The sequence below is a fragment of the Phyllostomus discolor genome, chromosome 3 (assembly GCF_004126475.2).
Source record: "Phyllostomus discolor isolate MPI-MPIP mPhyDis1 chromosome 3, mPhyDis1.pri.v3, whole genome shotgun sequence".
Classification (NCBI taxonomy): Eukaryota; Metazoa; Chordata; class Mammalia; order Chiroptera; family Phyllostomidae; genus Phyllostomus; species Phyllostomus discolor.
In genome coordinates this window covers 165,775,696-165,798,193 of record NC_040905.2, presented here as the reverse complement: position 1 = coordinate 165,798,193, position 22,498 = coordinate 165,775,696, and the positions used below count along the sequence as shown (strand labels likewise).

Below are 22,498 nucleotides of genomic sequence, written 5' to 3'. Positions count from 1 at the left end.
CCCTTTAATATTTTATATAATAATGGTTTGATGATGATGAACTTCTTTAGTTTTACCTTGTCTGGGAAGCACTTTATCTGCTCTTGAATTCTAAATGATAGCTTTGCTGGATAGAAAAATCTAAGTTGTAGGTCTTCACTTTTCATCACTTTGAATACTTCTTGCCAGTCCCTTCTAGACTGTAAAGTATCTTTTGAGAAATCATCCAACAGTCTTATGGGGACTCCTTTGTTGGTAACTCTCTGCTTTTCTCTTGCTGCTTTTAAGATTCTATCTCTTTAGCCTTTGGCATTTTAATTATGATGTGTCTTGGTGTGATCCTCATTGGGTCCAGCTTGTTTGGAACTCTCTGTGCTTCCTGGAGTTGTATGTCTATTTCCTTCGTGAAATTGGGAGAGTTTTCTTTCATTATTTTTTCAAATATATTTTCAATTTCTTGCTCTTCCTCTTCTCCTTCTGGCACCCCTATGATTCAGATGTTGGTACATTTGGAGATGTCCCAGAGGCTCCTTATTCTATTCTTGTTTTTTAAATTCATTTTTCTTCTTGCTATTCTGATTGACTGCTTTCTTCCTTATGCTCCAAATCATTGATTTAAATCTTGGCTTCATCCCCTCCACTGTTGGTTCTTAATGGATTTTTCTTTATTTCACTTAATACAACCTTCATTTTTACTTGAGTCCTTTCTGTGTTCTTGCAGTACCCAATGATTTCTTCGAGCATCTTAATAACCAGTGTTTTGAACTCCGTATTTGATATGTTGCTTATCTCCAGTTCATTTAGCTCTTTTTCTGGGGTCTTGTTCTGTTCCTTCATTTGACCCATATTTTTTTCTTCTCAATTTGGCAGCTTCTCTGTGTTTGTTTTTGTGTATTAGATGGAGATGCTTTGACTCCCCGTCTAAGTAACATGGCCTACTGTAGAAAAGGCACCTGTAGATTGTGTGAGGCAGAGCTGTAGGTAGTCACCAGAGTGGGGTAACCCACTTCACCACTTTGTGGCTCCATTTTGGGGAGGTTCAAAGAGGGAACAATACTGCTGCTTGGCCTCTGGAGATTTCCCAAGAGGAAGCTGTCTCCTGGCACTCATCTCCTTGACAATCACTTCACTTTCTGTCCTTCTGCCTATGTGCCACTTGTGCCCTTCCAGCTGTTGTCCTGGTGCTGAATCCCAGAGGGAGTGGGTCTGTGTGAGTCCTTAGTTCCTTGTGGGCCCTTTAAGAGAAGTCTCTTTCACATCCCTCAGTTTCCTCTGCTGCCACAACCCCCACTGGTTTTTGGAGCCAGAAGTTATGGGGACTTATCTTCCTGGCGCTGGAATCCTGGGCTAGGTGGTCTGGTCTGGGGCTGGGATTGCTCCTCCCGAGATATCCCTCCCAATTTTTATCCACTACACATAAATGTGGGATTCTCATTCTGCTGCCTCTCCATGGCTCTCTGCATCTTTACCCCTCCTACCCATCTGGATGATTGTGGCTTCTTTAAATCCTTGGTTGTTGGACTTCCATACAACTCGGTTTTCTGAGGAATCTGGGTAAAATTTGCTTTGTGGTTTAGTTGTAATTTTTGTTGTAGTTGTGCATGGAGATGAATCATGTTTACCTATGCCTCCATCTTGGCTGAAAGTCATTTTTTTGCATTTTTAAAATAAAACAAAAACAGTATCTGTTTAACTTTATGTTTGACAACATGCTGGAATGCATATTGCCATTGGCCTCATTATCTCCACACTATGTAATGGACGAGTTCCTTTCCCAGAAAACAGCTAATGAACAGGAAGATGTGTGCAGCTTGAAGTGCATTGGCAGTTTCTGGCAAGCTCTGACTCGTGTTTTACTGAACACTGTTCTTTATCCCACTATTTGATTCTTTGGTACTCTGAATCTGATACACTGTACATGAAAGCTATGGTTTCTAGAACACACTCCTTCCAGGGATCATTCTGCCCCTATGTGTATACCATTTTTTTAAAGACTTTATGTATTTATTCTTAGAGTGGAAGGGAGGGAGAAAGAGAGGGAGAGAAACATTGGTGTGTGAGAGAAACATGTATTGGTAGCCTCTCACACACACCCCGACCAGGACAGGGCCCACAGCCAGGCATGTGCCCTGACCAGGAATTGAACCAGCAACCTTTTGCTTTGCAGGATGACACACAACCAACTGAGCTACACTAGTCAGGGCTGTGAATACTATTTTATTTGTGAGGAAGATCCAATACATTAGCCAGACACCTGTCCTTCATCTCCCAACACTATTTCCATTTCAGCTCAGCTGTTTTCTATGGTTGTTTCTATGTGGTTGCAGAATGATGGCAGAAACACAAAGGCAAGGAAGGTGGTGGTTTTGGTTATGTGGTTCATATGAGTGAAAGCAGGTGTGCTGCAATGGTTAAGGAGAGTTCAGATTTCTGGCTAGTGTAGATACTGACATTTTAATGACTGGCAGGAAAGAATCACTAGCTCCATCTGATCCACAGTTTCTGTCCAGATTTAGGCATTAAATTGTATGTAAGTTTTGGCGAGTTTCCATTTTTCTGTGTCTTTACAGGCAGGCTGGGAAGTCAGAGGAGGATGCAATAGGGATTGCTTGCCAGTTGATAATTAATGATCAATTAGCTCTCCTTACAATTTGTTATTTTATGTGGCAGATGATGCATGCTTGTTTTGAAGTGAAGTAATATAGAAATATATTAAGTAAAAAACAAGACTCTTGTCTCATGCTCTTTTGCACCTTCTTCTTCCCTTCAACCCACTCTTAACTATATAGAGGTTGCTGTGTAGCCTTCCAGAGGTTCTTGTCATGTACTCACAAATATATGTGTGTGAATATTTATATTTTTAATAAATATGTATGTATGTAAATATATGTGTGTATTTATATATATGTACCCACACACATACTAGCATAGATTTGGTCCTGTCTAAAACATCCACAGAGACATTTGTCCCACACCAAAATATCCTTAAAATATGAAATTTGGTCCTTGATATTTGATCCTATACCTAAACCTTCATGGAAACATTTGGTCCACGCTGACCCACTTACCTGGCCTCATGTACCATTGCTACCAAGAGAAAGGGGTTATTACTAGCAATACAGCCAAAATATAATTATTGGACCAATAAAACATGATATTATTTTTATGTATGAATCCTGTAAACCAAAAGTAGAAATAAATGTTATAGGGTCTTTGAAATCAAGGGCATTTTCTAAGCATGAATGTTTAGGACCAGACTAAATATCTAGGACCTTTTGGTGGGGACCAAATGTCTCCATGAATGCTTTGGACAGTACCAAATGCCCTACAGAGTATGTGTTTCTCTTCAATAATATCTTTGACATCTTTTGATGTCAGAGATCTATCTCTTTCTTTTAAAACTGCAGACTGGTATTCCAAGGATGAAGAAACATGTCATAAGTTGTTGCCTCCTTCTCTGTTGATAGACATCACATTTGTGTCCATTTTTACAGTTGCAGATAATACCACAGTGAACATCTGTGCACATTGCCCCTGGACACAAGTGTGAATGTTTCTGAAGGTAGAAATGGAACCAGTGCAACACAATACATTCTGATATGTACTGCCAAATTTCTCTCCGGAAAAGTTGGGCTAATTCACCACCTTCTACCAAATGGGCATGAAATGGCCCTTTCCCCCCAAGTCCTTGCCAATTCTAGATATTATTGATTAAGATAAAATATAAATTTTTCCAATCTTTTTCTACTTATTATTTTCTACTGGGATCTATTTTCACCTACATTCTAAAATTCATATGCTATCACTAAGTTTTCTTCTCTTACCTCTTTTAAAATCCCAGTTAAATATATACTTACCATGTACCCTGAAGTCCAACCCTTAGGTATTTACCTGAGTGAAATAAAAAACCTGTGTTCACATGAAAATCTGTATGCAGATATTTATAGCTATTTCATTTGTAATTGTCAAAAACTTGAAACAACCCAAATTGTACTCAGTTGGGAAATAAGTAAACAAACGTTGGTATATCAACACAACTGAATGCTACTCAGCGGTAAAATGATAAAAATTACAACTTGAATGGATCTCAGATGCATTATGCTGAGTGAAAGAAGTCAGACAAAAAAAGATTAACTGCATAATTTCACTTATATGATATATTATGGAAAAATCAAAATTGTAGGGACAGAAAAGAAGTCAGTGGTGGCCAGGGTCTGAGAGTGGAGAAAAGAGGTTGGCTGCAAAAGTCCAAGTGAAAATTTTAGGGGGTGTTGCATGTGTTCAATACCTTAATTGTAGTGGTGGTTACAAAACTGTGCACATTTGTCAAAACTCACAGAACAGCAATCATAAAAAGATGAATTATACCGTACTTCAAGCTCAGGGGATAGAAACGTAGGATAGTACCTGGCATTAAGTTATTACTCATTAAGTGTAAGGTCTATTGCTTTGCTATGGTTTATTATATTATATGACAGAATGGGGGTTTCTCTGGAGCAGGAGTAAATAAATCAACTCATGGCTCCACCATTTACTAGCTGTGTGACCTAAGGCAAATTATATTTCTTTGTGCCTCAATCTCCTCATTAGAAAAGAGAAATTAGAATAGTACATGTCTCATAAATTTTGTTGTATGTGATAAATAAAATAACATGTAAATCACTTAGAAGATTTTTGGGATATGGCAATAATTCAATAAATATTAGTTACTATTTATTAAATAACATTATAGAATAAGATTAATTTGTTCATGCCCAATTGACAGATTATTTAAATTAGACCAATTAGTAATATCTTATATGCAAAAAAAAAACAGCAAGGGACAATTCAGTGTTATTGAAGATTAACTTAATGATCCAGAGTAGATATCACATCATAGGCACAATGACTTATATGTTTATGGAATGAAGTGGAACAACGTTAACATTTGGAAAATGGTAAGATTTATACTGTAGGGCTTATCTAGTTCCACTTGTCTAAAGTATTCCTCTCAAGTGAAATAAGATTTTCTGAAAATTCCAGAAAAAACACTTATATTACCATTTCAAAGGAATGAACCAAAAACTCTATCCCATATATTTTAATGCACCATGGGGGGAAAAATCTACTTTCCTCTATAGGACCATTCTTAATGAAGACATTTTGCCTTCTGTCGATAAATCTTTGTCACCTATAACCATGCAGTCAAACACTGGTTTAGTTAGCCCTTTTATTCTTCAATTATCTCCTTGCTGATATTACATTTCTCTATAATATCTAGGGTTAGTCTTTTATGTCCTTGCTATCTGTGATAATGGCTTTGAATCCCACTTAGGGGGCAGGGGAGTGGAGTAATGGCCCCTTCTGTTCTCTCCCACTCTCATTATTCTATCATGCATTTGCCATTCAAGTTCTATAATTAAGACTCTTAAATCAGACAAATAATACTGGCCATGAAGGAGAAAGGAAAGTTTCAGAGAAAGGCTAAGTTATACTGAAGCACAAAATACATCATCTCTTTTGGGGGTAAATATATTTTTTCTACTTGAAATGTTTAGTGTTCTTGCTCTAAAAATAATAGTGCTTTTCTCTTCATGACTTTTAAAAATGGCCATTGAATTAATGAATAGAATGGTACCATGGTTACCTGTTCATTCCATCTTATCTTCATCTATCTATCTATCTATCTATGCAGACACATATATATTATTGATTGATTTGAGAGAGAAACATTGATTTGTTAGTTCCACTTATTTATGCATCCATTTGTTGCTTCTTGTGTGTGCTCTGACCAAGGATTGAACCCACACCATGGCATATCAGGACAACACTCTAACCAACTGAGCTACCCAGCCAGGGCTTACTTTCATATATTTTGATAATTTTTGTATGGGTTGGTATTTTCTGGCATCCTTTGAGTGATATTAAATACTTTAAGCATTATATCCTCTGTCATTTTCTCTAAATGAGCTAAAGTGATTAACTTACGAAAGTGTTTGATGTCTTGGTGGAGAGTCACAGTCTTAAGTAACTAAACTTGTTTACATGCTGTCTATTCTTGGTGTATTATCCACAGCAACAGTGAAACATTTCTTGAGTGTTATGAGCAGCATCATAAAAGTGCTTATACTTTGTCTTTCATCTTGGGTGATTAAGGTAGTTCGGAAGGAAGGTCATGCTCAAGGAGAGCTGGGATATCAAGGAATGGGGTATCATTTGTTTTATTATGCCATATTTTACTCCCAGTGAACTGGTAAACAATTAAAATTCAAACACATCAGTGCATATAATTCAGTTACTCCCTGGACACCATAAAAATGTCTCCCTGATCAATAATTGCTTATTATGACATGCATTTGTTGTGTTGGCTGTCAAGGTGCTTAGCCATTTGCTGTCTAAAAGTGTGGAAAGCATGCCAGTCTTAACAACCTATGCAGTTACCAAGAGCAGCACAGCTGTGGATAGCACTGAGTCACTCTCAGCCTGTTATGTGGAGACTTCTATCTCATAACTCCACAGCCACTAAAGCCTAATGCAAAGGCCAGGGCTTTCACAAAGCCTTCCCTGACCTGGCCAGAAGTAATGATTCCCTTCTCTGAATCTTCAAAGCATGCTGTTTGTATTTCTCTTAGAAGCTTTTGTCATACTTTACATTGCCTTCTAGTAACTTGTCTAGATTTGTATCTCCCCTCCCAACATGTGATCTTGCTCTCTAACCTATCACTTCACTGAAGACAGGGACACCTTTAGAGCTGGGATTCTTATGTGTTCCTGTCTGCATCCCTTATTCTCAGGAGATACTTTAACAGACATTTGTTGAATGGAAGAATGAATGGAACTTTAACAAGCAAATATCCATACCATGTTACTCTGAGACAAGCGTTCTTAGATCTTTCAGACTCAACACTTCCTTTCTGTATAACAAATATTTTATAATACCACCTTTATAACCCATAACCTTTCTCATTTTCAGAAGTTAATGAAATGTCCCAACTATTATATAAAGGGGAAATAAAAGAAACATAATACATAAAATAGCATGTATGCAAATATGCAAATGCTTAGGCACAACTGCACCAGAAACATAATAACAGCTGTTTGCAGCTGCAGGAGGAATGTAATACCTGCAAAAGCAGACTTCAACACTGTGCTGTATGGGCAATTCCAATACCACAAATAGCATTGCCATCAGAAATGTGATTTTCCAAAATGGGGAAAAACTCTTGGTAGAACTTGAATCAGCACAAAGTTTAATTTCCCCTACATTTACATAGTAGCGGTTTTCCTGGAAAATTCAGTGCAAAAATACTTTGCATTTATTTGCACAATGGTACAGAGTCTTTGTGCAAATGGTGCACCCCAGTCATTGAGACAATCAGAAAGGAAAGAAGCATCAGTTACCCTCATTGCGAACCATTACTACTAAGGTGTCAGAATATTGGAACCCCAAAACCCATAGTTTAAGCAGCACATCTGGGAAAGAAAAGCCACAAAGACACCCTGGAAGGAATGGAACGAAACAAATGTAATCAGAATAATAACCACTCTAGTGGAGTTTTTGTTGTCGTTGTTGTTGTTGTTGTTGCTGTTTTTTTATGTTGTTTTTGTTTTTGTTTTGTTTTTGTGAGGCGGGGGTAATTCTACAAGTGAAACCTGAGCACTTTTCAAAGTTCTACTTTTGTTTTTGATAATGAAGTAAATTTCCCATGTAAAAACTACAGTTTAGCAGAAACAAGGTGTTAGGAGACTTTAACATATTCATAAAATAAGGGTATCTACATCTATAATACACATGCATTGGTATTGCATCTGATTGTATTGTCTTGGAAGCTAAAAATAGTACCTATCACTTATTCAACTGGTGTATAATTGTTTTAGCTGGGATTCTCTAGAAGCTGAGTCCAAGACAGGGATTCAGGAACATGAGATTTTCAAGGGCATGCTCTTTAGAAAAAGCCTGAGTGGGAGAGAAGCAAGATAGGGAAGCAGGAGTCAACTAAGGTTGACAGCACAATAAATTCTTGGCCTGATCCACAGGGTGCTCTGGAGGGATCACACTGCAGAGTTGCCCCACTGTCCCACTTTGAGTCAAGGGGTGGGACTGTTGTAGCCACGAGCTAAGCAAAGTTAAGGGGCTAGGAGGTAGAGTGAATCCGTCAAAGGTCTCTGGGCATGAAAATGCCCAGCTACACTCTGGCAGCTGCAGAATCGGTGCATGTGTTTGTCAGCAGGACCCACTACAAGTCTTCATTACAGTCCCATATACCTAACATGTACTATTTTCCTATTTTGAAAGAATTCAGAGAAAACTTGCAAATATAGTACAAAGGCCTTACCCTCTCTTTCCCCAAACCATTTGAGAGTAAATTGCTGATATAATTCTCCATTTATTACCCCAAATACTTTAGTGTGTAATTCTTACACACAAGGACATTTCCATCATAATTACTATAAAACCATCACATTCAAGAAACTAATATTGATATATTATTATAATCAAATCCCTGGATCCCACACAGTGTCCCACAAAGGCCCTTTAGAGCAAAAGGATCTAATTCAAAGTCACACATTACATTAGGTTTTACATGCTTTCAGTCCTGTTTACTCTGGAACAGTTAGTTCATCGGTGTTTCCTTGAGTTTTCACGATCATAAAATTACATGCCAGTTAGTTTTTAGAAAGTCCCTCCATTTTGGGTTTATTGTAAATGCCCCATTCCTCATCAAGCTTTTGATTTATTTGTTTCAATATGGAGTTAGAGTTTCCTATGTTTTAATCAATTTCTCTTTTTTAATACTTTTGATTTGATTTTTATTGTTGTTCAAGTAGTTTCTACCTTTTCCCCTCACCCCTCCCCATTATTTATTTTCATGCTCAAATTGTCCTCAATTTGACTTGTTTGAATCCCTTCAACTGGTTCTTATGTCTTTTTTACATGTCCCCAGCAGTCAGGGATCACATCCTTGCTTTCTGCCGGAAGATATTCTGGGCTGATCTTACACTTCCCTTTCCTCACCCCTGGTCATTTCTCCAAGAAGCTCTTACTCCTTTTAGTGGAAAATGGTACTTAGAAGCCAAAATATAAATATTGACTGTACTCATTGCTTTTAAGATGTTGCTTTTCCTATATCTTCTCAGTGAATAGAGCTGTGTGTGTTTGTGTGTGTATGTGCTGAAAGCTATGAGTTCTTGTCAACATGTGTTATTCCAAGCCAACAGCACAATGTTCATCTATCCTCCATTGTTTTAACTTGCTTCTCGGATAGTGAACAATCTGACTCCTATTGTCTTTAATATGTTTGCTTACTTAGTTTTCCTGTATGTAACCGTTGCCAGCACCCCTCCATCCCCATAAGGTTGCCTTCTTCATATTCTGACACCCTGGATCAGGCTTGCTCTCTTCAGCCTGTGCTGACACTTAGTGCCAGGACATTCCTCTACAGGGACACCCTTGTCATCTTGCCTTGGCACTGAAACCCCATGGCAGGCTTCTCTTCCAGGTGTATGCCCTCCTTTTTCTATTTAGCCTCTGCTATCACATGCCAAGCTGTGCCAGGCTACCCCAGGCTTGGATGCCCTTCTCACACCCTGTGGGTTCTGATTCTCCATGCCAAACAGCCCTTTTAAATGTTTGGCCTTCAACTTCCCACCCTGTGCTTCCTCAGTTACCCCCACCCCCCAGTATGGATGGTTACTTTGTTCTGATGGTTCTTATGTATTATACAGGAAGGGGAGGGAGAGAAAGGAAAAAGGTATAGGAAAGGGAAGAGGAAAAAAAAATGAAGAGATACCACACATATTATTTTCCTGTCCTCACAATAAATCTTTGAAAGAGCCATGTTCTCCTCCACTTTACACTTGAGGAAACTGGTTCTGAGAGATGAAGTCCCTCGCCCAAGGTCCCATAGCCAGTATATAAGGAGCCAGTATCTGAACTCAGGTCTGGAAATTCTGTGTATTCCACCACACCACCTCTAAAGAGAATACTCTCAAAATACATTTGATATTTGGATTACCACAAATGTGCAACATAATGTTTGAGGAAAGGAAATGTAGTCCTCTTGAGAGGCAATAGGTTGTGTTCATTCCATGAGGGTAGTCTTTCTTCCACTAGGCCTGCTTCCCCATCTCTCCCGCAGATGGGCTCAACAGAAACATGGCTTTGTTTCACTTGTTGCCCAGGTGGGGCAGTGACGCTGAGACTCTGGTAGCCAGTGGTGCTCAGCCAGCAGTCTCACTACCTGCCCAGTGGTGATGTCAGCCTTTTGTGGATGGCACTTTTGAAATGAGTCATCTGTACAAGCTTGCCAGGACTGGTCCTCTCCTCCCCAGCTGGCTTTACTTTTACTGCCACAAGGGAGCCTGGCAACTTTCTGAGATTTTAAATGGGGAAATAAATGCTAATCTAGAACAAGGAAGGGAAAAGTTTTGCTCTGGTGTCAAACACACACCTACAGGATACACTAGCCTTAATGCTTTTCGTACCAAACATTCTGAGGGCTGGCATATACATGGGATTAGAGTGTATATATTGTGAAATGCACTTTTAACATTATTCTGTAACTCATTTTTTTAAAGATTTTATTTATTTTTAGAGAGGGAAGGGGATAGAGATAGAGAGAGAGAAACATCTATGTGTGGTGGTTGCTGGGGGCTGTGGCCTGCAACCCAGGCATGTACCCTGACTGGAATCAAACCTGCGACACTTTGGTTCGCAGCCCATGCTCAGTCCACTGAGCTATGCCAGCCAGGGCTTGTAACTCATTTTTAAAAGGCTCATTTGTCAGTGTCTTTAGGGTCTATGTAAAGAACTCCAGAAAACATTCTAACAAAACTGAGGACAAAAAAAGAAAGCTTCTACTTGCATAAAATAGCAAAAGAACAATTGCCAAATAAATTTCATTTTCCCCAGATTTAAGCATCTTTTGGGAAGAAAATTTGATCTGAATTTTTTCAGATATAGTATATGAACTGTCATAAAATTTTAAAGCTGGGAGAAATATCCTAGAATCTATGTTGTATCCATGCTTCACCCTTTGAAGCAACAGACGCACAGAGAGAAGAAGCTGGGGGATAATGGAGGCCAGCACATCTGTAACTATGTGTCTGCACGTGTATTTGTGTGTGTTGTTCGCTTGTAAGTAAACCCTTTTGGAAACCATACGTTTTATGAGACAAGCAACAAAGCTGAAACAAATGCAGTTCTGGTCACCAAAGCTTAAGCTCAGGTCTAAAACTAGGCTGCTTCCTGATTTTTGTTTCTGTGGCCCAAGCAGGTTTCCTTGTGAAGAGGCATGTGACTGAAATTTTGACATCAATCCCCTTTTTGCAGTGGACAAGTCCTAAGAAAGGCAAAAGGCAGATACTAAAGTGTGAAATTTGAATTTTTTTAAAGACAGGGTATTTTATTTTTGTGTATTTATTGATTGATTCCAGAGAGAGAGAGACAGAAACACTGAAGTGAGAGGAACATCAATCAGTTCCTCCCCTATGTGCCCTGACTAGGGACCAAATCAGCAACGTAGGCATGTGCCCTGAGTGGGAATCAAACCCGCGACCTTCAGGTTATGGGACAATGATCCTACCAACTGAGCCATGCTGGCCAGGGCTGAAATTTGAATTTTAATTCACTGTTGGCTTTCAATCTCAGAATGAATTAATATCAGTTAATTCCTTTGGGAATTTTCCCCCTTAAAATTAGATTTTTTTCAGGAAAAAAGGATCACTAATTCAGCATGTTATCACTTGTGGTAGTATACTCTTAGGATGCAACTTGATACTTGCCTGTATTTGCCACTACTTTATGTTGGGTGGCTTTTTCTCCATGACATTAGATCATATGACACTGTTTCTTTTAATCCTTAGGGAGAGTCCCCAAAAAATCATATTATGCCTACCCATCCAGCACACACATACATGTTGCTGCCTGAATTCAAATTGGTGAGAATTACTTTTAAGAAGCTAGCAGGTTTATGAAATCCCACAGGAGGCTCTCTCTCAAAGGATCTGTGTTAGGAACGAGAAAACAAATATTACAGTATAATGGAGACAACTGTACTCGAACAACAATACAAAAGTCTAAATAAATACATAAAATAAAGTTTGGTCACATGTGTGTTTACTCTTTTTTACCACAATGGTCTACACACTTAGAGCAACTGGAACCAAAATCATTTTCTTAAATATCTCAAACAATTATTACTTCTGAGGAATTGCTGGAAGGGTTCTCCGAAATACTGTTGGTTAATTGATGAGTATTAACAATATAATTAACATTTTTAATTTTATTTATTTTGTTGGTGTTTAGGAATCTCAAACAGAAGTTATGCTGGATATTTCTCTTAAAATCTTTTCTAAATATTTAGTCTTATTTCCCTATTCAGAGTACACCTTTTCATTTTCTGACTGCTTTTTCAAGTCCCCATTTTGGCCTGTAGTCCACCCAGCCTGGCCAGTGCAGGGAGGGTCCGGGTAATGCCAGGGCCCAGGAGACATTGAAGGCAGATGGCCATTCACAGTAAACCTTGACTTGAGCTAGTCATCAAGCCCATCATACCTGTCTTTTAGGCTATTTCTTGTCTCCTTTTATTCAAAATAAATTGCTCATCTTTAGAACATAATAAAATCCATTGAGAGTCTTATTCTTCATTCTCCCTGCAGACAACACAGGGAGGGAGTTGTCATTTTTTTCTTTAATTAACTCAATCAACAAAAATTTATGGAATACTTGTTCTGTGTGTGCCACTGTGCGTAACCCAGCATTCGGCCCCTCCCAGAGAGTTATAAACTGTGTTTGGGTCATTGCTGGTGGCTCTCCTACACCTCCTGCTGTACTTGTCTGCCACTGGATGTGCCTAATAAATCCCAGCTCATTTCAGGTTGCTCCACCAACTTGCTCAGTGTGTTTTCTGATAGTGTGGGATGTCTGACAAAATGGGCACATGTTTGTGCTGTTGACTCTGCAGCATATTCTCCAGGAAGCCTTTGAGTCATAAAAAGGAGGAATACACACACTGGTTTCTATGGTTATTTATTATTTGCCAACTTGTACATATTGCTCCTTTCATTATGAAATTATGGTCTAATTTCTTTCCCCAGTGACAGCCCTGGACATTACATTTTAGACCCTTCCCATGGCTACACATTTTTAAAACACCACTTTAATGGACTGGATGGAGTAGAAATTGAGAATTTTAGCAAATTCTCAGTTCATAAATCATTTATGTACATAAATCAGCACATAAATCATTTGTTTCTAGCTTTTCATAATCATGTCCTGCCTTTTTTTATTCAGTATTAAGAATATTGATGTGGAATTGAATGTTTTCCTCTATTTTTATCTTCAAACGACCTTTAGTTGCCACTCCTGCACATTGCAAGATTTATTCCAACTTCTTACACTAGAGTCATAGTTTAGCTTCAACTTGGAGCCAAATGCCCCACAGCTGAAATGACCACACCTCTGAAGTGGCATTTTCCCAGGCCATTCCTGCCTTTAATAATGAGCCAGCCAGGAGGCAAGTTTGTATCTCAGTACAAGAGAGCCTTGTATTAGGCCTGGTGCATAATTAGATGTGAGAAATTACAATTGGTCCTCTCTTTGCAGAGTCTTTCAGCACCAAGTCTATGCTTAAGCCACTACTTTTATTATTTTTAATCTAATGATTTTGCCTCTTTTTCTTTCTCCCTCCCTCCTTCCCTCTCCCTCTCCCTTTCTCTCTCAATAACAACAATAAAGAAACCAAGGAAGTCCGGAGATTTGCGGTTTTAAAAAGATTGGATGCCGAAAAGATTTTCACAAGACGCTTCAGAAACAGACGTTTGAGTCAGAAACCTTGGAGTGCAGTGAACCCAGAGCTCAGGTATTTCCTACCAACAAACCTGGTTACCAGGTTACTGGCTGTTCTGCCCAGGGTTTTATTAACTAATAAAAAGGCTAAGTTCATAGAATATTAGAGTAAGAGGAATTCTGCCATCTGAGTCATTGGGGGTTTTTTCAGACCTGTTCGTAGCCACAGACATCAGTGTTGAGAGAGAGAGAACACCCAGAAGCTCAGTAATTAAAATAGAGAAAAGTGGGGAGGCTCTAGCTGCTTGGGGGAGGCCATTGGGTCCTATCCCTATAACATTCCTGCAGAGACTCAGAGATGCCCCTCAGCAGGCCGCAGAGTGAGTGATTAAAAGCTCCACACTGAGCCAAAAGGCCTGGGTTCTCTGTGATTTACTACGTCTAACTCTGCTGCCTCAGGCAGGATAACTAAACTCTCCGAGCTTCAGCTTCCTCCCCTGGAAAACAAGAATGGTGATGGTAACTAACTCATGAAGTTGTTGGAGTATCCAATGAGTTAATATGCATCCAGCACTTTAGACCATGTCTCTTCTTACACTTAGTGCCCAGTAAATGTTGGCTTCTATTATTGTTGTTGTTACTGTTATTATTATCACAGAGTAGTTACACTTTAAAAGGCAGCTCTGTACACCTGTGTTTATAGCAGCACTATTCACAATAGCTAAAAGGTGGAAACAGCCATGTAGCCATGCACAGATGAGTGGATAACAAATGCAGCACATACATTCAATGAAATATTATTCCGTCTTAAAAAGAAGGAAAATTCTGACACATACTGCAACATGCATGAACCTTGAAGCCAATATGCTAAGTGACATAAACCAGTCACAAGAGAACCAATATACTGTATAATTCCACTTATGTGAGGTGCCTAGATGAGTCAAATTCATAGAGACAGAAGTAGCATGGTGGTTGCCAGGGGCTGGGAGACGAGTGAGTGAGGAGTGCTGTTTAACCAGTCTAGTGTTTCGGTTCTGTGAGATGAAAGAGCTCTGGAGGTGGGTTGCGCAACAGTGCAAATGGACCTAACACTACTGCCCTGAACACTCAAAAAATGGCTAAATGGTAAATTTTGTCATGTATATTTTACCACAATTTTTTACATTTTCAAGCCAGTGCTCTAGTCCAACCTGCCCATTTTATAATTGAGAACAGTAAAACGTAGAGGAAGAAACTTGTCCAAGGTTGTATAGGACTTCTTAAACCAGTGTAGTTTTTAGCTTTCAGGTACTATCATAACCCAAGCATCTCACCATGCTTACTGGAAGGTTTTTAAATAATACCTATTTTTCCAACAACATGGTCTCTCTCTATGGTCATGCCAACTACCTAATCTGAGCTCTACAGAGGAATCAGCCATCGTCCCAGTGCTAAATATATGCTGGGCTTACTGAGGCCTAGAATACCTGGATGCTGTACTCTCTGGGAAATTTAAGGCACTTTTTCATTGGTAATTTTGATTAATTTCAGTTTTCACCATACATGATGACCAAGTAAATTGTTCCTTGTATCAGTCAGACAGAAGCACACTAGATACTTCCACAGAAGACATTTAACACAGGGAATTGACTAAACAGGTTTTGGAGGACTGAGAGACCCAGAAAGAAAAGTGAAGTCATGCAGAAATCGTAACTGCAAGAAACAGCACACCACCCTGGGGCTGGGGTCTAGGGCAGTGGTTCCCTAATTCCAGTGTCCTCAGAATCCCCGGAAGGCCACGTTCAAACACAGATTACCAGGCCCTGCCCCAGAGTTTTTGACTCACTAGGTCTGGAGTGGAGCTTGAGAATTTGCATGTCTAATTAGCATTTCCCAGGACCTGCTGATGCTGCTGGTCCCAGGACCATGTTCGAGAACTATGGATCTAATGGGAAGAGCTTGGAGATGAGAGCCTAGAAGCTCAGAAGAGGAGCCTCAGAGCTAGGAGGGGTGTGGCCCAGCAGATGGGGTTATCTTAGATCTCAGAGGAAAGACCTCAGAGAGGCCGGAAGTGTGGAGTCAGACCTCCTAAGAGGAGGAATAGTCCAGGTGGTCTGGTACTTCCAAAGAGGTAAGATGAGGATGGTTCTGGAAGTGCCAACCGAAGCTCAAGGCTACAACAGCCACTAACAGTGGCAAAAGGAACTGTAAGCAAAACGGAAGGGGCCAGTATCTTCTCCTAGCTCCAGCTATCCAGCCTCCCTGTATTGCCCCTGACTAGCATAATTTAAATGGAGTAGCAGGCAAAGCAGAAATCTGATTTGCTGATTTACATCTAGCATTACAGAATTGTATGAAAGGATGAAGCCAAAGCTGACAGACAATAGGTGAATGACCAGCACATCCATAAAGCACACTCATTTCTCCAGCAGACTAACAGAGCACTCAGTGATGTCTGGCTAAGTTTCACAGCCAAGTTATACAAATATTATGTTGTTAAATATTAGACTAACACTCATCCTGGAGAGGTACTCAGACCGTGAAACGACCAGCAGCATCTGCCCTTTCGTTCTCAGTCTTACGTACATTATTTAGCAGAATGACGAGGCCAAGTGCCTGCATTTACATAAGCTTAATACATGTGTGATGTGACTGCACAGTACTCATGTATTTAATAAAATTAGGTCAATTCTACATATTATTGTGTAACTTCCCTTTTCATATTAACAATATAATGTACTGTGATCCTCTTTTCTCTTCCCATGAATACATGTTCTCTTTTTTAATGGCTGCATAACACACCATTGTAAGAAAGGTCTAAAATCTCTTAATGCTTCCTCTTTTACAGGGTGTAAAAGCCTTTCCCCAAGGCCTTTATAAATTCTAAAACAAACAAAAATGTTAATAATTAAAGTATTAATATTGATTATCGCTAGCATATTCAGTTTAGGTAAAATTTATGATCTAGTAAAGTAGCATTTTTATGAGATAAATAGATGTCACAAAAGTATGTCTTTTTTTAAAGATTTTATTTATTTTATTTTTAGATGGGGGAAGGGAGGAAGAAAGAGAGGAAGAGAAACATCAATGTGTGGTTGCCACTAGTGCTCCCCCTATTGGGGACCTGGCCCACAGCCCAGGCATGTGCCCAGACTGGGAATTGAACTGGCAACCCTTTAGTTTGCAGGCTGGTGCTCGATCCACTGAGCCATACCAGCCAGGACACAAAAGTGTATCTTATAGAGAAATTGTATAGTAGTAGTCCATTTAGTAGAACTTTAGAATAACATTCTACCATCAATTTTATAGATGTTTATAATAGATCCATTAATATTCCTATGGCATATTGTTGATTATGGTTATATGTTCTTTGCCAAGTCTTTGGTTAGATATGCAGGTCCCAGTTTCCAAGATATTTCTAATGGAATAAAGAATTCATTTTGTGGTTGATTTAAAATAGTTTTTTTTTTTTAAACATACTGCAGCTAAAAGTGGATACTGCTTGAATAGCAAATGCCCTTTCTTTTTCTTTTTTTGCTGTTGCTTATTTCTGTAACTGTTACTAAAGTCCTGTAGGAAGGTGTCCCCATGCCCACAGCTGTGTCTCCAAAAACATAAGGCTCAGCTTTGGAGTCCACATAAAGTTTAATTTGGAAGACTCCTCACAGATCATCCTATTTTCTAGTTTCAAAAACCATGTTCTGGAGCTGAGATTAGGATGAGGTCCCTCTATTCCCCAGTCCAGTCTCCTTTGTGTCGTACCTTTTTCCAGTCTGTTCTGCTTGAACATGAGACGTGGCTCATAAGATGCTTGCCTCCCAATCTCCAGAAAAGCACACTGAAAACTGACAGGGGCATGGTGCTATTTTCAAACGTTTCCTCCAGGACAGGTCTATCTACATGTGATGAGTAATTACCTCTTTCCAGGTGAGAGGGAGAGGTTTAATTTTAGGCTGCTCAGGCCAGGAAGCTAAGATGTGATTCCTGTGAAACTCCCTTCGGCTCAGAAACTCCTTGAGGCTGGATTCTACAATTGCACATTGGAGCAGTCGTGAGACATCCCAGGTTATTTAGTTGTCATTGTAGATCCACAATCTCTCTCACAAAGATGTGTCTTTTCTCACAGGCAGGCCCCCACCACTTAAACGTGCTGTGTGATGTGTCTGGGAAAGGCCCCCTCACTGCTTGTGACTTCGATCTCCGCAGCCTGCAGCCTGACCAGCGGCTAGAAAACCTCCTGCAAAGTGTGAGTGCGGAGGACTTCGAGAAGAAGAATGAGGAGGCCCGGAGGACCAACCGGCAGGCTGAGCTCTTTGCCCTTTACCCATCCGTGGACGAGGTGGGTGTGACCGTCTTCATGCTGGGGCATTTCAGTGAAGACACAGTCTCCAGGAAAATAGTGCTGTTCACCATTACTGTATAGCAACATCAGGATGCTTAATCATATGATTTCTGGGACTGTTTATTTTACTAAGGCAAGACTGCATAATAGCAGAGGCAATTATTGGTCAATGATACACATGAGATTCTAATAATAACTAGAATTTTCATAGCACTTTACGAGATACTTTCACTGATATCTCATTTATGCTCCAAAATGTGGCAAGGGTCCACATGCAGTGAGCCCACTCAGCCAGTCAAACCACTCAGTTACTTTGGGGTATGTTTTGCAGTTAATCCATCAAGACATGCATTCTTTAGTGCTTTAAGTTTTTTTTTAAATCTTCGAAAACACTCCAGCCTGAAATATCACAGCCATGGCCCCAGTGCATTAGGCTCTTGATCGTCCACTTCTTTATACACTGGACCTGACCCAGAACAATTTGATAATTCAGGCCTTGCCTATGGTCAGTCCTCAGGGCACTTTGGATGGGATGAGGGATGACCATTATTCAAGACTGCTTCAGCTCCTTATACTTTATATTAGGCTCTCGGTCTTCCCTTCTGCATGTCAGAATACCTATACTTCTGGGTCTTGCCAGAACAGATTACTACAATATCTCTGCTGTCCAAATTTTATTCAAAATTCAGTTGCAAGGAAAATGATTTGGGGAAATTTTTCATAAAAGATATGCCATCCATCCATGTCTCTAAGTATTTGAAATTTGATCTTTGGATCAAGCAAGACCATCAGGGAGCCTCATTCTTAGACTGTGTGAAGCCCCCACCCGTAAGAATTGTGTTAGTTGACTGACCTTTTCATGAGCTCACCACTGGTCAGCAGAAAGTACAAAAGCTCACCCTGGTCAGCTGTCATGAGATATGATATTGTGTCCACTATGTAAATATGATTGAGAACATTGACCTACTTATCACCCAACACCTCAATAAGTATCAGCAGGGAAATTGTCCCTCGGGCCTTCAGACAAAGAAGAATTGTGCTTCCACGGAGAAAATGTGTGTACTTAGAGATTGTGTGCATCTTGTAATCAACTCTCCTAAATTCTTTTCTTAGTGTCAGCTTTCTGTCCACCTCTGCTCAGTCTGGGAGCTTACTTTTTGGTGTCCTGAATTTTTTTCAACTTTCTTTTTTTCTTATTCTTATTTCCAACTACCCTTGCCCTCTCACCTGTTTTATTTATAGTCTTGTGAGTGGCCTCAAATCCTTTCTGAATGAGGCAGATTAAAAAATAAATATGAATAATGTGGAACATGTTATCATCTCCCTGTTTTCAGATTTCAAAGTAAGAATCAGAGAGGGTAAATTACTTGCTCAAGAATCAACAGGTAAATTAAATTATAGGATGGAGATACTAAACCATTAATTCTAACTTTTATGTTTGCCTGTTTATTTATCCACATATGACTACCAGGTGGATTAGCACACATAACTGGAATCCAAAGATGACATAAACAACCCCATTTTATCTCAAAACTTTTTAGTTTCCATCTACAACTTTAAAATTTTTTAACAAATTTGTCCAAGAAATATTGTTTGGCTGACTTGACCTTCGCTTGCATTCCTCCTCATCCCGAGTCCGTGTTGGAGGTGCCAGTACGTGGTAAGGGGGCCTGGAGTGGGCACAGGAAAGAGAAAACATTAAAGGACGAGGAGAATACTTCCAGCAAGACATCAACTCATTAAAACTTCCCTCAATGGGTTAAATGGAGAATATCCGATCTGAACTGATTAAAAAAGTGAATCATAGACTGTTTTGAAGGAACTTTGTTTTTTGGTCTCTGAACAGTACTGAAACTCAATTGAGACTGTAAGTTATAATCTAGCAGAGGTCCTAATGGGATCCACCTTATTGAGTGAGGAGGAATGCTTTGTAATTAGTGTGACAGTTATTTGTAAACTGGTATGTTGGAAATGCTTGAGTCCCCCTATACCAGCCCTTTAATATGTTGTAGTTGCATTTGTACTTGTAATTTGTACTTGCTTCAAAGAAAGTCCTGTGGAAGAAAGGTAAATTTCTGGCCTACCATGAAATGATTAAAATGCTGAATTTTTGATAACACATTAATGAAATTGTTTTATGTTATCATTAATTTATTCCTTGGTGAGGAAAATTAGAAGAGAGGTGAACTATTAATCAAAATTATGACTGAGTCTACAGGAGAGGTAAAAAGAATTCAACCACCAAGTTAGATGAGGTGAGTTCTTTCCTTGGTTTACTGAGTCTATAAAAGGTGTTGTCCTATGTGTAGACCCCTAAGAAAGTTGCCACTATATTCCAAATCACTGAAGAGTTTGCATTTTGGTTGCAAGTAACAGAACCCAATTAAAATCAGTTAAAAATGGGGGGACTTACTGGCTCACATAATGAAGGTACAGGTAGGCAGCCATAGAGTTGGCCTCAGGATTCATTTGGCCAGCTGATGGAGGGATGTCATCTCTCTTGTTATCTTTCTCCCTTACATCTCACTCTCTCTCTTTCTCTCTCTCTCATACACACACACCACACACACATCTCCCAGCAAGATGAAATAGGTGCAGTCAAACTTTACATTTCCTCTTCTGCTTCTTTGGGAATTTGTTCCTGTGTTAGATAACTATAAAGGCTCAAGAAACTCATATAGGTTAGAAGAAACTTTGGAAATACATTTACACACACACACACACACACACACACACACACACACAGAGTTTGAATCCTAATTATAAAAACTAACTGTAAAAAATTAAGACAGTTGGGGAAATTTAGAACTAATTACATATTTAGTGACAAGAAATTTTTGTTAATATTTTAAGGGTCATAATGGTTTTACAGTTATGTGTTTTTAAAAGTCCTTATCTTTTAGAGAGCTGTACAAAAATATTTACAGATGAAATGATATGATGTTTGGGGCCTTGCTTTTAAGGAATTCAATATTGAGTGGGGGAGGTAGCAAGTGCAAGTGTAGATGAAACCACGTTGTCCATGAGTTGAAATTGTTGAAGGAAGTTGATGGGTAAAAGTGGTTCATTACATTATTCTGTTTGTATTTATTTACAATTTCCCAAATGAAAAGCTTTTAAAGGAAAAATTGAATTCAGACCTAATGTAGTCTTAGAGACCCATGAATGTCCTTCCCTTGAGGTTGTTTTCCAATAACAGTGACCTTCCCCCTCCACTGTGTCTGTTCTAATCACCCTAAAAAGTTCCAGCTTGCCCTGAGGGAATTCAGCTCTGTGTAGGCATCAGAACCGTGCCCTTTCTGAAACAAACAGCAACTCTACCCCACAAGGTGGCCAACTGATTGGGCCTTGAAGAAGAGTAAAGCTTACAGTGGTTGTGAATTTACCACTTTGGCTATTCCACCAAACTGGAAACAGATTTACAAAAAGGTGGCTTTACTGCTATTAGTCAAAATGCTATGGTTGCTGTGGGGTTTGGGTGGAAGCCCCCACCCTTTCTAGCCAAGCAAAGTACAATTAAGACCTGTCTCTATTCTTCACACCCCTGTGGGCTGCAGGCCACCTACGAGTGTTTGCAAGAGCAGGAATTAAAGTTTTCAGGGACTTGTGTTGTTTATCTTTGCATGCTTAAATATAATTAAGATACTGGGATAGTTTAGAGTTGAATGCTTAAAGTTACAGTAGGGACTTGTTATTTTTCTTTAAGTCTTGAGTCCCAATGTGGCAAGAAACAGGTATATCTTTTAATTTTTCATTATGAAGCTTTCTGTACATAGAACTTCAGCAAGTTTTAGCCAGATATATTTTTATAGAACCTATAAATTCAACCCCAAATCTCTATCATCTGTTTAAGAAAACAGAGAACTGAGAAAGACATATATTATAGTATTGATAGTTTACAGCCTTAAGTGAACTATTCTGACTCAGACCTCGAGTCTGAAACACACATATTTACCAGCACAGTCCTTGGCAGGAGAAATATTCTAAATGTGTACTTACAGCAGCAAAAAAAAAAAAAAAAATCCAACAATAGGTATAAGATTTTGCAATGCCATCTGGTGGATGTTACTAAGTCGTATTCATGTTCACATTTCCTTCCTCCCTCAGTCTCTTTGTCTTAAATGCTTGGCTTCCTGAAAGGAGAAAATGCTTGCTGTAAAGGCTGACTTTGAAGCTTGGTAACAAACTCTCTCATAAATGTCAGTGTTATTTTGCTATTGCAAATACAGTAAATGCGAGTTGAATTGAGCAGTGCATGGCAGCCTTCCCTTCCCTGGGTTGACTCCAACTGGAACTCCTGTAATGGAAATTCACTAATGATTTCACCATGTGATTAATAATAGGAGGATGCTGTGGAAATACGTCCAGTGCCAGAATGTCCTAAGGAACACCTGGGCAACAGGCTATTGGTCAAGTTGCAGACCCTGAGG

At 39.3% G+C, this 22,498-nt stretch overlaps 1 protein-coding gene across 2 annotated transcripts in view; it reads left to right on the top strand.

Moving 5' to 3' along the window:
• DOCK8 (dedicator of cytokinesis 8) overlaps positions 1–22,498 on the top strand; it is a 219,086-nt gene that overhangs the window by 70,537 nt on the left and 126,051 nt on the right. For both annotated transcript variants that reach the window (XM_028508388.2, XM_036021718.1), the window contains 3 exons: positions 13,697–13,820; positions 17,853–18,065; positions 22,412–22,497. In XM_028508388.2, coding sequence (XP_028364189.2) covers positions 13,697–13,820; positions 17,853–18,065; positions 22,412–22,497 — 423 coding nt within the window. The remainder of the gene's footprint in view (positions 1–13,696; positions 13,821–17,852; positions 18,066–22,411; position 22,498) is intronic.